Here is a 12,180-nt window from a genome sequence, read left to right as displayed (position 1 = left end):
ATATATATGCTTAATATGTTAAATTAACAGAAAAATTTCTGTGGACCGTTTGGGACATGCGATATGTGTTAAATTTATCACAAATTTTCCAACCGTGTAATAAAATATAGAAAAGTGTACTTTCGGAGTAATTTAAATAATTAATAAAAAATATAAAGTAGAAAATAACAGAAACTATAATTTCCTATTCTATAATTTTGTGATAAAGTTTATTACGTCTTCTAATTTACATCTTTTAGCTTTTTCGATCATTTACTTTTTATATTGCTGCCTCGCAAAATATGAGTCGCGAATTCTTTTTCACTAAATATTTAACTATTTAATCCAAGATACGATACGATATTTAAAAAGCGCGGAAAAACAGATATCTCTTTTTAAACAAGCGGTAATTACGTCTGATGGAAGCGGCAGTTTACGTTGAAATTGCACGAGATTTGAATCTATTTCTGTTATTTCTTGTCTTCTCTTAGCAGGATCCTCTTGGTTGTGTTTAACACAGAAACCACGTATTACGCTATGCAAAGCAGGCCTCTGGATAATGGCTAATAATGTGCCGGCCTTTCATAAGCACGTGATAATGAAAATTCGAGGGGGTGCCTCTAACTCGTAAACCGAACCACTACCCACCCTTTCCACTGCAAGCGCATTTAAAAGAATACCCTTGGACGGCCGGCCGACCAACGCCCGCCAAATATTGTTTCGCCGCTAATTGCCTTATTAATGCATATGAGAATTTTGCGTTAATGTTCGAAGCTCTCAGTCGATTCAGTATTGCCGATGTTTGACCCAAAACAATGGCTCATTAAACTAGTGTTATCGTTGTACGCGACTAACCGTAAGGATCGATACGTTAAATCGACACCTATGCTACGCCTATAAAAGGCATAAGCGTTGAACACACGGCGGAAATTCGATTCGGTCTCTAATTCGTGATAAATATTACGCAAAGCCCATGATTCGATATAAAATTTATGTAATTTAACATAAAGAAAAATTGATACATCAAAGCTACGTCAATTTATGTTTATTACACCGGGAATGCAATCGCATAAAAACTTTTTACAAGTTGATCGCGCGTACATTTGACATTTAACTCCTCTCACTGGCATATTTATATTCAACTTTTATTGACAATGTGTACAACTAAATATCTATATGATTTTAATTTTCCAGACGGAAATGTGAGGCCGATGGGAAGGAGGCGAAGGCGGAGTTGACGGCGCAACGCAATATGTTCCCTAGCGCTCAAATTAAAATGAGGTAAATAAGTCTACATCCGAGTTCCAATATAAGTCGTCCCAGAATAGTCCATTCGAGAAAGAGTTATGTAACCCGGTAAAATTCTCTCTCCGTAAACGTCATTTAATTTCATACGTCGTAAATCACACGCAACGTTCACGATTTCCATAGCTCATAGTTCACCTTCATTCGATTAGCTTCCTGGTCCGCGTGTTTAGAGTTGCGTATATTATGTAGATTATGTAGAATTGAAAATCACGCAATACGATACCTATATAGCAGCGCCAATTATTTAATTTACAATAGCTTCGCAGCCTTCGTTTAAAATGTACGTGTCAAAAGCAGAAATGTATGTATTATCAAGTCTCAATTTCTGCTGCGGCTAACCAAATATATAAAAAGTTCTATATTCCTCTGAAACTTTTAAAAAATAATGGGCGAAAAACATGAAAATTTTGCGATTCTCATCCATTCGTCCAACACGTATATTTCATAATTCCGTTGACTTTTATTAAAACTTTGTTTACTTCGGAAAAGAGCACGTCATTTTGAAAAATCACGTATATGCACGTGGAATCTGAGGAAAGATTTTATCCGATGTAACAAGAAGGCAACGACGAGTGAGTTTATGTTAATATTGGGATATCTTTTGCGATATGCAAAATTTTCTGCGGAAGATTCTAATAAACTGCGCGATCTTATCACGTCTGATATCAAAAGTGTCTTCTTCTTTTTTTTTTCAGATTGCTGTCGCCAAGCAGTTCGCCGGCCACCTCGCCTACGATGTCGAATTCCTCGTCGCCAACACCACCGACGCCGGCGGCCCCGGCTTACAACCAGAAGATGACCGGTATTCCTTGCGTAGCGGCCGCTTCGAGGTACACCGCACCGGTTCACATCGACGTCGGCGGCACGATATACACGTCCTCCCTCGAGACTTTAACGAAGTAAGAATAAATCGTTCGCTTTAAATCCTCAACAATTCTAGATAGCTCGAGAATGAAACGAATAAAAACCCGTGCCTCTCCGACGTAATGCGTGCCATAAAAACTCTTAATCTCTATCCTTAAGGAAACGTTAAACGTTAACGGCTCGAAATTGGGATTTGTAAACGGAACAACTTATATGCCGTTGATTTTTATTTGAGAGCTTGGTTTATTAAAGAGAGGGAACGTTGCGCTTTGAAAAATCGTGATATATACGTGTTCGAGGAAAGATTTTATCCGACGTAACGAGAAGACAACGAGGAGTCGAGCGAGTTTACGTTGGTATCGGGAGCGGATATCTTTCACGAAAGCACAGAGTGTGACTTTTAAACGACATAAAGAAATTCTAGCGAGTGAAGCGGGGGTAGAAAGGGAGCGTGATGTCCGGATCGCGGAAACGTGACCATCGACAACGCTCCAGGATGTTCGTACCGGGCAATATCTCTGAGAACATATCGCCCGCAATCAGGCACACCGTTACCGTGCCCGGCCAGTGTCCAAAGGCTATTTGCGGTGTGCCCGTGCACTTTATGCATAAAAGAGACGTAACGTGAAAGCACAACTGCGCTTTGCTTATAGAGAGGGTTTTAATCTCCTCGAAGTATCAGCCTGCATATATATCCTCTTTGCCCGGGCAAGAAAAATCCATGAATATTATGCTCTGTCTGATTTCGACTGATATAAAGTAAATCTTTGACACTAAAAGTAAAATCTGATAATATAAGTGTTGAATTGAACAACTGAACATTGAAACCACGTAATACATAATTAAACTTAAGTAATTAATACAAATATCGTTAGTTGTGAATCTTATGCTATCTTATCCTTCTCTTTCTCGTCTAATAATAGTTTTCCTCCGTATTATCATTAAGAATAAATTAATAATATCGCAAGTTAAATTATTTAAATTTAACAATATCGTAAGTTTTGCTTACATAATAGATTTTAAGTCGATATGAGACAGCGATTTAACGGCTATCAGACCTAATTGCTAAATGTTACCGTAGCCTCGTAATTCTCGTTTTGAGAAATGCTTGTTACGCGAGCTTAATACGCGATCTTTGACGCTGGTGAATATACAGCGCGATTAGCAAGGAAAATTGTTCCTTTCACAAGGAGATCACGAGTGCACGGAGTTAAACTATACTGTACGTAGATACAACATAAACCGCGATAGATGCGTTCGTGAGAAAGCTGATCATAATTGACAGGTGGTCTCATCGTTCGTTAACTGAATGGGCAATGAATTCTGACTTGCTATGGAGATGTTTCTATCGAGACTCCATAATAAATGGGCGAGAAAATCATGATGGACATCATGATACACATACGCGCTGTTGTTCTAAACATTCTTATCAAACAATTTTAAAAAATAATATAAGTAAATTATAAAAAAATTTTGTTTTAAAAATATATGTAGAGATCAAAATATCGATCAACAAATTTAATCAATCATCACTGTAATGTGTCTAGCATGCTTAACGTTTTTTACAAAAGTAAGAAAAAATATTAATACATAATATACTTTTTGTTGTTGTTCAAAAAGAATATTTGAATTTTGGAATGTTTAGTAGTTATACTAAATGTCTCTCTTTTTAAATATTTAAATAACATTTTTATTAATAAACATTATTAATTTTATATTACCTTTAAAAAAATGATAAAAAAGAATTTCAAAAGGGAAGAGTAATGTTATAATTAATTGAATATTGTGAAAAACGTAAGCTATATTAATTTCGTGATTATATAAGCAATTCAGTGATCGTTTAACAATTTAACAACGACGGATTGTTTATTGGCGTGACACCTACTCTCCAATAAAGTCCAAAAAGTCGTTGGGTCGATAGGCAAGTAAACTAAAGCCAACAACGGTACGCGATAGACAAATTTACACGCGAAGCATGGCTTATCGTTAGTCGAGTTAGTGGAGCACAGGTCCGTTTTCTATGAACCGTTATGGCGCGCATCGCGCGTATACGGCCGTGATTTAATCTGCGAAAACGTCGACAGGATAAGTGTCGCTGGCGCGCGGCGTATCAAGGCACCGGCAAGAGTGCAAAATGAATATCACGTAAAATCGACGCACTGGCATCTCCGTCGTCACGCTTCGTTGCACCTTCCTCCCTCATTACACGACGTGACCTTATTGCTTTGTCGAAAGTGGTCAGCCGATAGTGCTGGTGCACATCGTGCGTGGCAAATGAGAAAATCGCACAGATAAACTTGTCTCGACATGATACCATTCATCAAAGTGTGCAAAACTATTAGTTAAAAAAAATATTTAATTTCTTCCTGTCTGCGCTAATCCTTTCAAGTTGGCCTTCTGAATCTTGCGGCTCACGATGTTAATTATGATTCTTTTTGTTCAAATAAATAGTAGATTTAATTAACGAAGTGACGTATTTTCGTTTATTCGTTTCGTGTATCACGTTGTATATAATAAAATATTATCAACATAACAGAAGTCATGCACAGAATTACCATAACAAAGCAGATTTGCAACCTCCGTATTACGCAATTTCGTTAATTTGCGTTTGACAATCATCGCGTCATATTGCTTACCCATTAACATGCATTTAATTATCTCACAGCGGAATAAGCGCATCGATTGAAGCTTTCTCCCGCATTAAAAACGATATTAAAATTGTTTTGCAAGAGAAAGGGATTATATTTTCACCGTGCTATTATTCGTGCAACTGATTTGCAGCAGGTAAATCATCGCCGTTGTTTAACGACACTGATGCAGTTCACACTTGGAATACTCATTCTAAACGCTGGAATTTGTGCCTATATTTATGATAGCCGGGTAACGATGCACCCCGGAAGCACGTGAAAAGAAGATAACAATAATAAGATCCAAACGATTGCACGGAAGACGTTCTTGAGCATCATAAAAATATATCCATCGGCAAAAGAAACTAGAAATAATAATTAAACAAACGTAAAAAAAGGATTAATGACAAGAATGTCATAAAAGCTTGACTAATTATTTAAACGTAATGCACCAATATTATCAGAATTATTTGATTTAAATCATTAAATTTTGCTATTACAATAAAATTACGTATTTTATGTTCTTAAATAAAGCCAGGCATCCTCTACGTTTATCACAAACGAAAGCAATTTATTAATTAAAGATTTCTCAAGGTAAAAGAGGATTCCGACTTCTCTCTCTTATCAAAAGAAAAAAATTTCAGGTAATTAAGAGATGTAGAATAGTGGTTAAGCATAATGTACTTTGAAACGCGGTGTAAGTGATTAAATATTCGCGATACATTTGCATTAATAAACGCAACGGATAGAACAGTTTCTATTAGACCGCGCATATTTAGGTGCCTTGTTTATACCGTACGACGTTATAGATGAAGTAAACAAGTCAATATAATGCGCACGAATAATGAATTCATGCCGCTGATTAATTTAGTTCAATCGTCGGTGTATAATCGGCAATTTCAAAATAACGCCAAACGTTTATTATCCCATAACCCACCGACCCAGCACGATGTTAATTAGTAAATGTCTATTTATGCGATAACCCACAGCTTTGTATATCAAAAACACGACATTCATCTAATATCAACTCGTTTTTATGTAATGCAAATATATTCAGGGGAAAAAATTGGGATCGTGCTTTTGTAGTTAAACAACTTAACATTTTGATTAGTGCCCCTAAGTAAAAATTATCTTTGCGTAATTGCGATAACCACGGAATTAATTAAAAGAGTAGAATAACTTAAAAATCTTTGAAACAGATAGAGAATTTAGCTAATTTTTAGTTACGCGGGACTAATTAGAAATCTCGCTTAAGAGAGGATTATGACGTCACAAATGAGGACGGTTGTCACTCTAAATCTTAATTACGTATTTGCAAATATTAATTGTCGATGAAAGGTTAAGTTAATTATCTTATAAATGTGGTTACTTTAACTCATATTCATAACATCGTTAAATAAATTAAAATTAGGATTAAAATCCAAATATTTCGATTATTAATTGTGGGCGGTCATCCGTGCATCATGCTGCACGGAGAGAATGATTGGCAGCACGAAAAATGTTACAAAAAGATTCGATATTAGTGCCGCTGGGTATACGCGTCTCTACATGTCGATTGTTTGCACAAATAATTGATAATACGACGACTATCTTTTTTCAATATTGCGAGTAAAACGTATTGTCCAATATATGGAAAATGCATGTACGCAATAATTAAGACTGGGAACTTAGCCCAAGTTACAATGCAAATTTGACTTACCGAGCGGACGTGGCGCGACATTCTCCCCGGTACCGATCCATCACAGACTTGCCGCGATCTGCAAATGAGAAAGGAATGCAATTAAGATGGCGAAGGGATTCCTTCTCGCGCGATTGACTTCGCGTATCACGATTGACACGTCGCTATCTTTGCTCGAACAAGCATTGACATAATCGAACGAATTACAACGCAAGGTTGATACGTATTATACTTACCAATTAAAAGATTTACGATGCCACTTGTTCTGAAGTCAGTCCATCCTGCGTTCGTTGCGTTCTGAAAGTGATACACAAAAAAATGAAGCGGCTTTGTGTCTCTCTCGCGCGGTCAATTGCACGCGTCAAAAGTGGCGCCGCATCGCGCGGTACGCCGACACCGAGTGCCGAATCTTTTTCCAGCATCGTGCTGCCAGCCGTCCTCTCCGTGCGGCACGATGATGCAAAAAAAAAAGGATTCGACACTGGCACCGCTGGATGTACGCGTCTCTACATGTCGATTGCCCGCACGAGTGATCGACAATGCGACGACTGTCGGACTGTCTTTTTCCAATATTACGAGTAACGTGTATTGTCGCACGAATGCAAGGTTAAGACTGAGAACTTGGTCGAAATTACGATGCAGATTTGACCTCCGTGCGGCACGATGATGCAAAAAAAAGGATTCGACACTGGCACCGCTGGATATACGCGTCTCTACATGTCGATTGCCCGCACGAGTAATCGACAATGCGACGACTGTCGGACTGTCTTTTTCCAATATTGCGAGTAACGTGTATTGTCGCACGAATGCAAGGTTAAGACTGAGAACTTGGTCGAAATTACGATGCAGATTTGACATACCTAGTGGACATGGCGCAATATTCACCCCGGCACCGATCCATGTCAGTCTAGCCACGATCTGCAAATGAGAAAGGAATGCAATTAAGATGGCGAAGGGATTCCTAACCGCGCAAGCGACTTCGCGTGTCACGCGATTGATGCGTCGGGCGATCGTGCTGTGAGTCGCTTGCACGCTCGAACAAGGCACATACTCTAATAACGAATTACAACGCAAGGTTGATACGCGTCATACTTACCAATTAAGAGATTCGCGGTGCCACTTGTTCCGGAGCCGGTCCATCCTGCGTCCGTCGCGTTCCGAAAGTGATACACGAAAAGACAGAGTGAAGCGACTCCGTCTTTCTCGCGCGGTCAACTTCACGCGTCAAAGGTGACGCCGCGCCGCGCGGTTAACTTCACGCGCCAGATGTGGCGCCACACCGCGCGGTATGCCGAACGCCAGTATCGAATCTTTTTGCAGCATCGTGCTGCCAGCCATCCTCCCCATGCAGCACGACGGTGCAAAAAGATTCGATTCTGGGCATCACTGCGCTGGGTCCCAAAATGAGTTGTTTAATCGTCTTTTTTTTAAGAGTATGTATGATAATTTCAATCCTAAAGCAAAAAGAGCAATGTTTACACTGTGTATATTATACACAAGCTCAAAAATTTATTAACGCCGTTTTAATTCTGTATGATTTCATTACTTACGTTTTCTTACATTATTGCTTTGCTACTAATCAATCTCTCAATTATTTATAAGAATCGACTCTACTTAGACTATATTTTAGAACAAAAGCATCTTGTAGCAGAAATAATTATTTAACAAAACTCATTTGCCAAGACAATTAAGTATTATATTTATTTAATGGATACTTTGATATTAATTAATGATGGATAAAATTTCATTTTTATTGTAATGTTTCTAAGCAATATTTAATACACAGAAAAAAAAGTAATATAGCCAATAACATATGTAATTGCGGGCTGCCAACTATACATAAAATACTCAATACAATAATATTTACTGTTAATGCAAGTACAATATTGATACTGCAATAGCATATATTTATTGTATTGAGTATATCTGTAGTTGGCAACTACATATCTTATTGGATATATATTACTTTTTTTTCAGTGTATATTATGAAAACTTTATTACAACTACAGGCATTATTACTTGAACTTACACATAGCATTTTGTGCTTTCTGAATTAATCGTTTCTTATTTATATCAAACAGTCTATGATAATTATTGTTTTTTTTTTTGTATACACAATTCTTATTGCATAATGCTATCAATAATATCAACCACAGACGCAATATCGTGAAACTCCACGTGCCTTGCGAAAGATTAATCGTTGCGCATCGACATTTTCTACCAAGCGTTTACAGGAATGACGTAATAGCCGATCATTAGTCCGTGCTTCCGGTATCACATAATCCCTAAAACATCGTCGATCATCCTGCCGGTCGAGAAGGCTGCACAGAGCCTCGAGGGTATCCCATGGTGAAGTACCAAGTCGTCATTTCCTCGCCCTCTAGTCCGACACGTGCAATTTAGCGGGATATAACGGAATGTCTCGGCGGACGCGTCTCGTTCTCGTGCTCACACATATGTCCGCATATGCGTCAGCTACGTTACGAGCACGTTCGCTTAGCCTTATTTTCGCGTCCATAAAATGCAATTTATTGCGCAAAATTTCGGAGCGGTGAAAACGCTCCTATATATCCCAATAATTTTTTTATTTGTCAAAAAAAACCTTGGGGGTTTACGCGAAAAAAAATACAATAATAAACATTTCCTAAAGATATTTATAACATAAAAATCTTAATTATTAAGTGAATATCTTCATAAATGCCGCTTACATTCAAGTTTGGTTAAGATAAAATCTACTTGTTGTGCCCATGTATCCTGCAGCGTTATTAATTTTTCATGATTCAACAAGTTTTTAAAATTAAATTTCGCGTCGAATCTTTGAGGAAAATTTATTCCAAAATTCATCAGGAGATCTATAACTGGTAGAATGCACGCGATTTCGAACACATCCTGTGTATACCGAAAGCAGAGCGGAATCTGAGTGATGTGAGCCGATCGTTTAACGTTTTCCCATAGCGAACGGATCTGACCCGGGATCGGACCTCGGTGGGCCCAAGAAATCGCCGCGGGTAATCACGGTGCTCGTCCTCCGCCCCCGGTACCGTTTCCTCCCCCACTATCACCCCTCTTCAGTCTTCTCGACCTCCACAAACACCGATGGCCCTTGGCCTACGAGAGCCACATGTCTCATTCTCGCTTCTCTTGACGATATCACTTTCGCACTTTCTCTCTTGTTTTCTTAATGCAAGTTAAACGAACTCTTTCTTTTTCAAACTGCTTCCCCTTTTTATTGTGTTTAATTAGAAAACAGAACATAAAATATAAGAATTTCATTCAGTGAATTAAAAATAAAATTTATTCCAGAGATTAAATTTAGATTTTTTTACTGTCTCGACTGTTTGAGAATTTCTTAAAAGATTCATTATTGCTTCAATCTAATATTTGAAAAATGTCCAAAAATTGTATCCCCTGTACAAGAGATAAAATTCAAAAAATACATGATATTCATTTAAATAGAAAGTATACCATTTTCACATCTTTACTGACCGAAATTACAGCGTGAATTTTAATTTACCCGCGGCAATTGCGGCGAAGAAAGAGAAGGGGTTTGTTCGCCGAGGAAGAGTAAAGTTTCCCTTACAATAACTCACTTCGATATTCTATAGAAAATTAACTATACTGTATAAAATTTCGCGCACGCTTTGAGGTAAAATCCAGCGATTTTCATTTCCCTGTTCTGACAGCGATTCTCTCTCTATCCTCTTATGCCAAAGTATCAGTAGGAAGTCGATAGAAAGCGAGATCACGAGGGAAAAGGAGAAAGAAAAAGGACAAAAGCTGGAGAGAGAGAGAGAGAGAGAGAGAGAGAGAGAGAGAGAGAGACGCCATATCTGTATATATGTATAAACCTTCGTATCTACCCCGCGGTGTCTTCTCCTCTCTCTTCCTCGCTAAAGTCAGATCGCCCACAGGCTCCATGAGGCCGTCGTTATTATATGTTATCGCCGTGGAAGGTATGGGAACCGGCCTGAGGGGGTTACCAGGTACCTCTACCTCGATATTTCCTCCTCGTTGTGCCATAACGCACCAACAACGAGATACACAGAGAGGAGAGCCGATTCTCCCTCTCTCATCGTGGTCCTCAGAGTCAACCTTCTTCCATCCATCCCTTTCCCCATTATGTCTCTCCCTCTCACGTTTCCCCCTTTTTTTTTACCCTGTCCTTTTCCCAGAGCATTCGTCTATTATATGCTAAATTACGACGACCTTCGGCGATGCATGCAGAACACGGTACCGCTTACGGCACGTCCGTGAGCACATGCGAGCAAACGCGTGCGTGAAGCTGATTGACACGGATTCCATAAGTGTGATTTGTTTACGAGGTCGTGACATTATTAATACTTTGCTACAGACAATAAGATGTTGGGCAACAAATTTTTGAATTTTTATACTATCAATCTTCTGCACACGAAAACTTTAACTTTAAAATAAGAGAAGTTACTTTCAAATGTCGAAAAAAAAAATATATATATATATATATATATATAATTCATCGTTTTTCATCGATAATGTTGGAACGTTAGAAATCCAATAAAAAAATATATTAATGAAATAAAATCGTTAAAAAGAAAATTATAAAATATTTGAGTCAAAACAATTTCCCATTATCAAATTAAAACTAAATTAGAATGAGAATCCATTTAAGAAAATTGCAAATAGGGACAAATACTACAAATTTTTTTCTTGAAAATGTATAAAGTGATTTTCCAGATCGTCGTTAATAAAAAATTTCTTAGATATTTAATTAAATTTATTTTAATATATATAAAAGAATAAGAATTATAATTCCCTCCCTTGCTTGCCAACTTCTCTTTTTTATTTCGTTAATTTATAGCGAGATTAAATGCGTAATAAAACGTTATATTTGTCTTATCATTCTCGAGATAATTACCAAGTACGGAAGGGGTAATCGTAACGGCAACAGTAGCGCAAAGATATGTAATAAGATTAGCCGCAGCCTACTTTGAATGATGCTGCATTCGCGATCATGTTGTGAAACGCATTCGAAAATGTCACAGGTACTTTCTAAAGAAGCCGGAAAAAGTGATACATACGGTGCATGGACTTGCTGCTACGAGATGCATACACACACATACGTATGTGCATCTGCATATCTGTTAAAGTAGATTTCATGCACGTATCTTATACTAAGTCTTTGCAATCTTACCGTTCTATCTTCATTCACGCGTAACAATTCCTAATACAGTCTTTTATATTTTTTCTATATTTTCGTTGCTTTCTTTCAATAATGAACGATTTTTTAATTAAATTGAATTAAATTGAATCCTTCCAATAAATGATTGGTTAATGGATTTTATTAATGGTTAAAATTCTTTCTGATTGGAAATGTTATTTTTGTCATACGCGCACGCACGTTTTTATTCATATGGATATTCAATCATACTTTTCGAATATTATTCTCTTTTTCCACAGAATGAAATCAGTTGAATCAATTCTATTGCTAAGAAAAGCATTTTTTTTAATAAGTAACGATTATCTTTAACAAAAAAATTTTTTTTTATAATTATCTTTAAAAATATTTACAAAAAAGTATTTATTATTTAAAAAAAACCTATTATCATATACTAACTAAAATAATAAAAACAGAATTTAACTTCTTATGAAGAATATTATAAAATTGTAGCAAAGAAAAATCAAATTAATATACAAACTGATTGTTTATTTTACTTATTTGATTGTTTATTTATTTTGGTTTATTCTTGA

General features: G+C 37.1%; 1 protein-coding gene and 1 long non-coding RNA gene across 7 annotated transcripts in view; one reads left to right on the top strand and one right to left on the bottom strand.

Moving 5' to 3' along the window:
• LOC105828424 overlaps positions 1 to 8,163 on the bottom strand; it is a 282,603-nt gene extending 274,440 nt beyond the window's left edge. For 5 of the 6 annotated variants that reach the window (XR_004965011.1, XR_004965014.1, XR_004965015.1 and 2 more), the window contains exons 1-4: positions 7,553 to 8,163; positions 7,317 to 7,374; positions 6,693 to 6,753; positions 6,478 to 6,535 (exon numbers count right to left, since the gene is read on the bottom strand). This is a non-coding gene — a long non-coding RNA (uncharacterized LOC105828424). Of the gene's footprint in view, positions 1 to 4,611; positions 5,144 to 6,477; positions 6,536 to 6,692; positions 6,754 to 7,316; positions 7,375 to 7,552 lie in introns of those variants that run through there. The other variant, XR_001138412.3, reaches the window with a different exon arrangement.
• LOC105828423 (BTB/POZ domain-containing protein KCTD1) overlaps positions 1 to 12,180 on the top strand; it is a 28,469-nt gene that overhangs the window by 13,164 nt on the left and 3,125 nt on the right. Inside the window, exons 2-3 of the mRNA XM_036293748.1 lie at positions 1,174 to 1,260; positions 1,983 to 2,186. Coding sequence (XP_036149641.1) covers positions 1,232 to 1,260; positions 1,983 to 2,186 — 233 coding nt within the window. The 5' untranslated portion in view covers positions 1,174 to 1,231. The remainder of the gene's footprint in view (positions 1 to 1,173; positions 1,261 to 1,982; positions 2,187 to 12,180) is intronic.

The sequence above is a fragment of the Monomorium pharaonis genome, chromosome 11, assembly GCF_013373865.1.
Source record: "Monomorium pharaonis isolate MP-MQ-018 chromosome 11, ASM1337386v2, whole genome shotgun sequence".
NCBI classification, from domain to species: Eukaryota; Metazoa; Arthropoda; class Insecta; order Hymenoptera; family Formicidae; genus Monomorium; species Monomorium pharaonis.
Note: the sequence above shows the minus strand (reverse complement) of the source record. Positions and strands in the feature narration are given on the sequence as shown.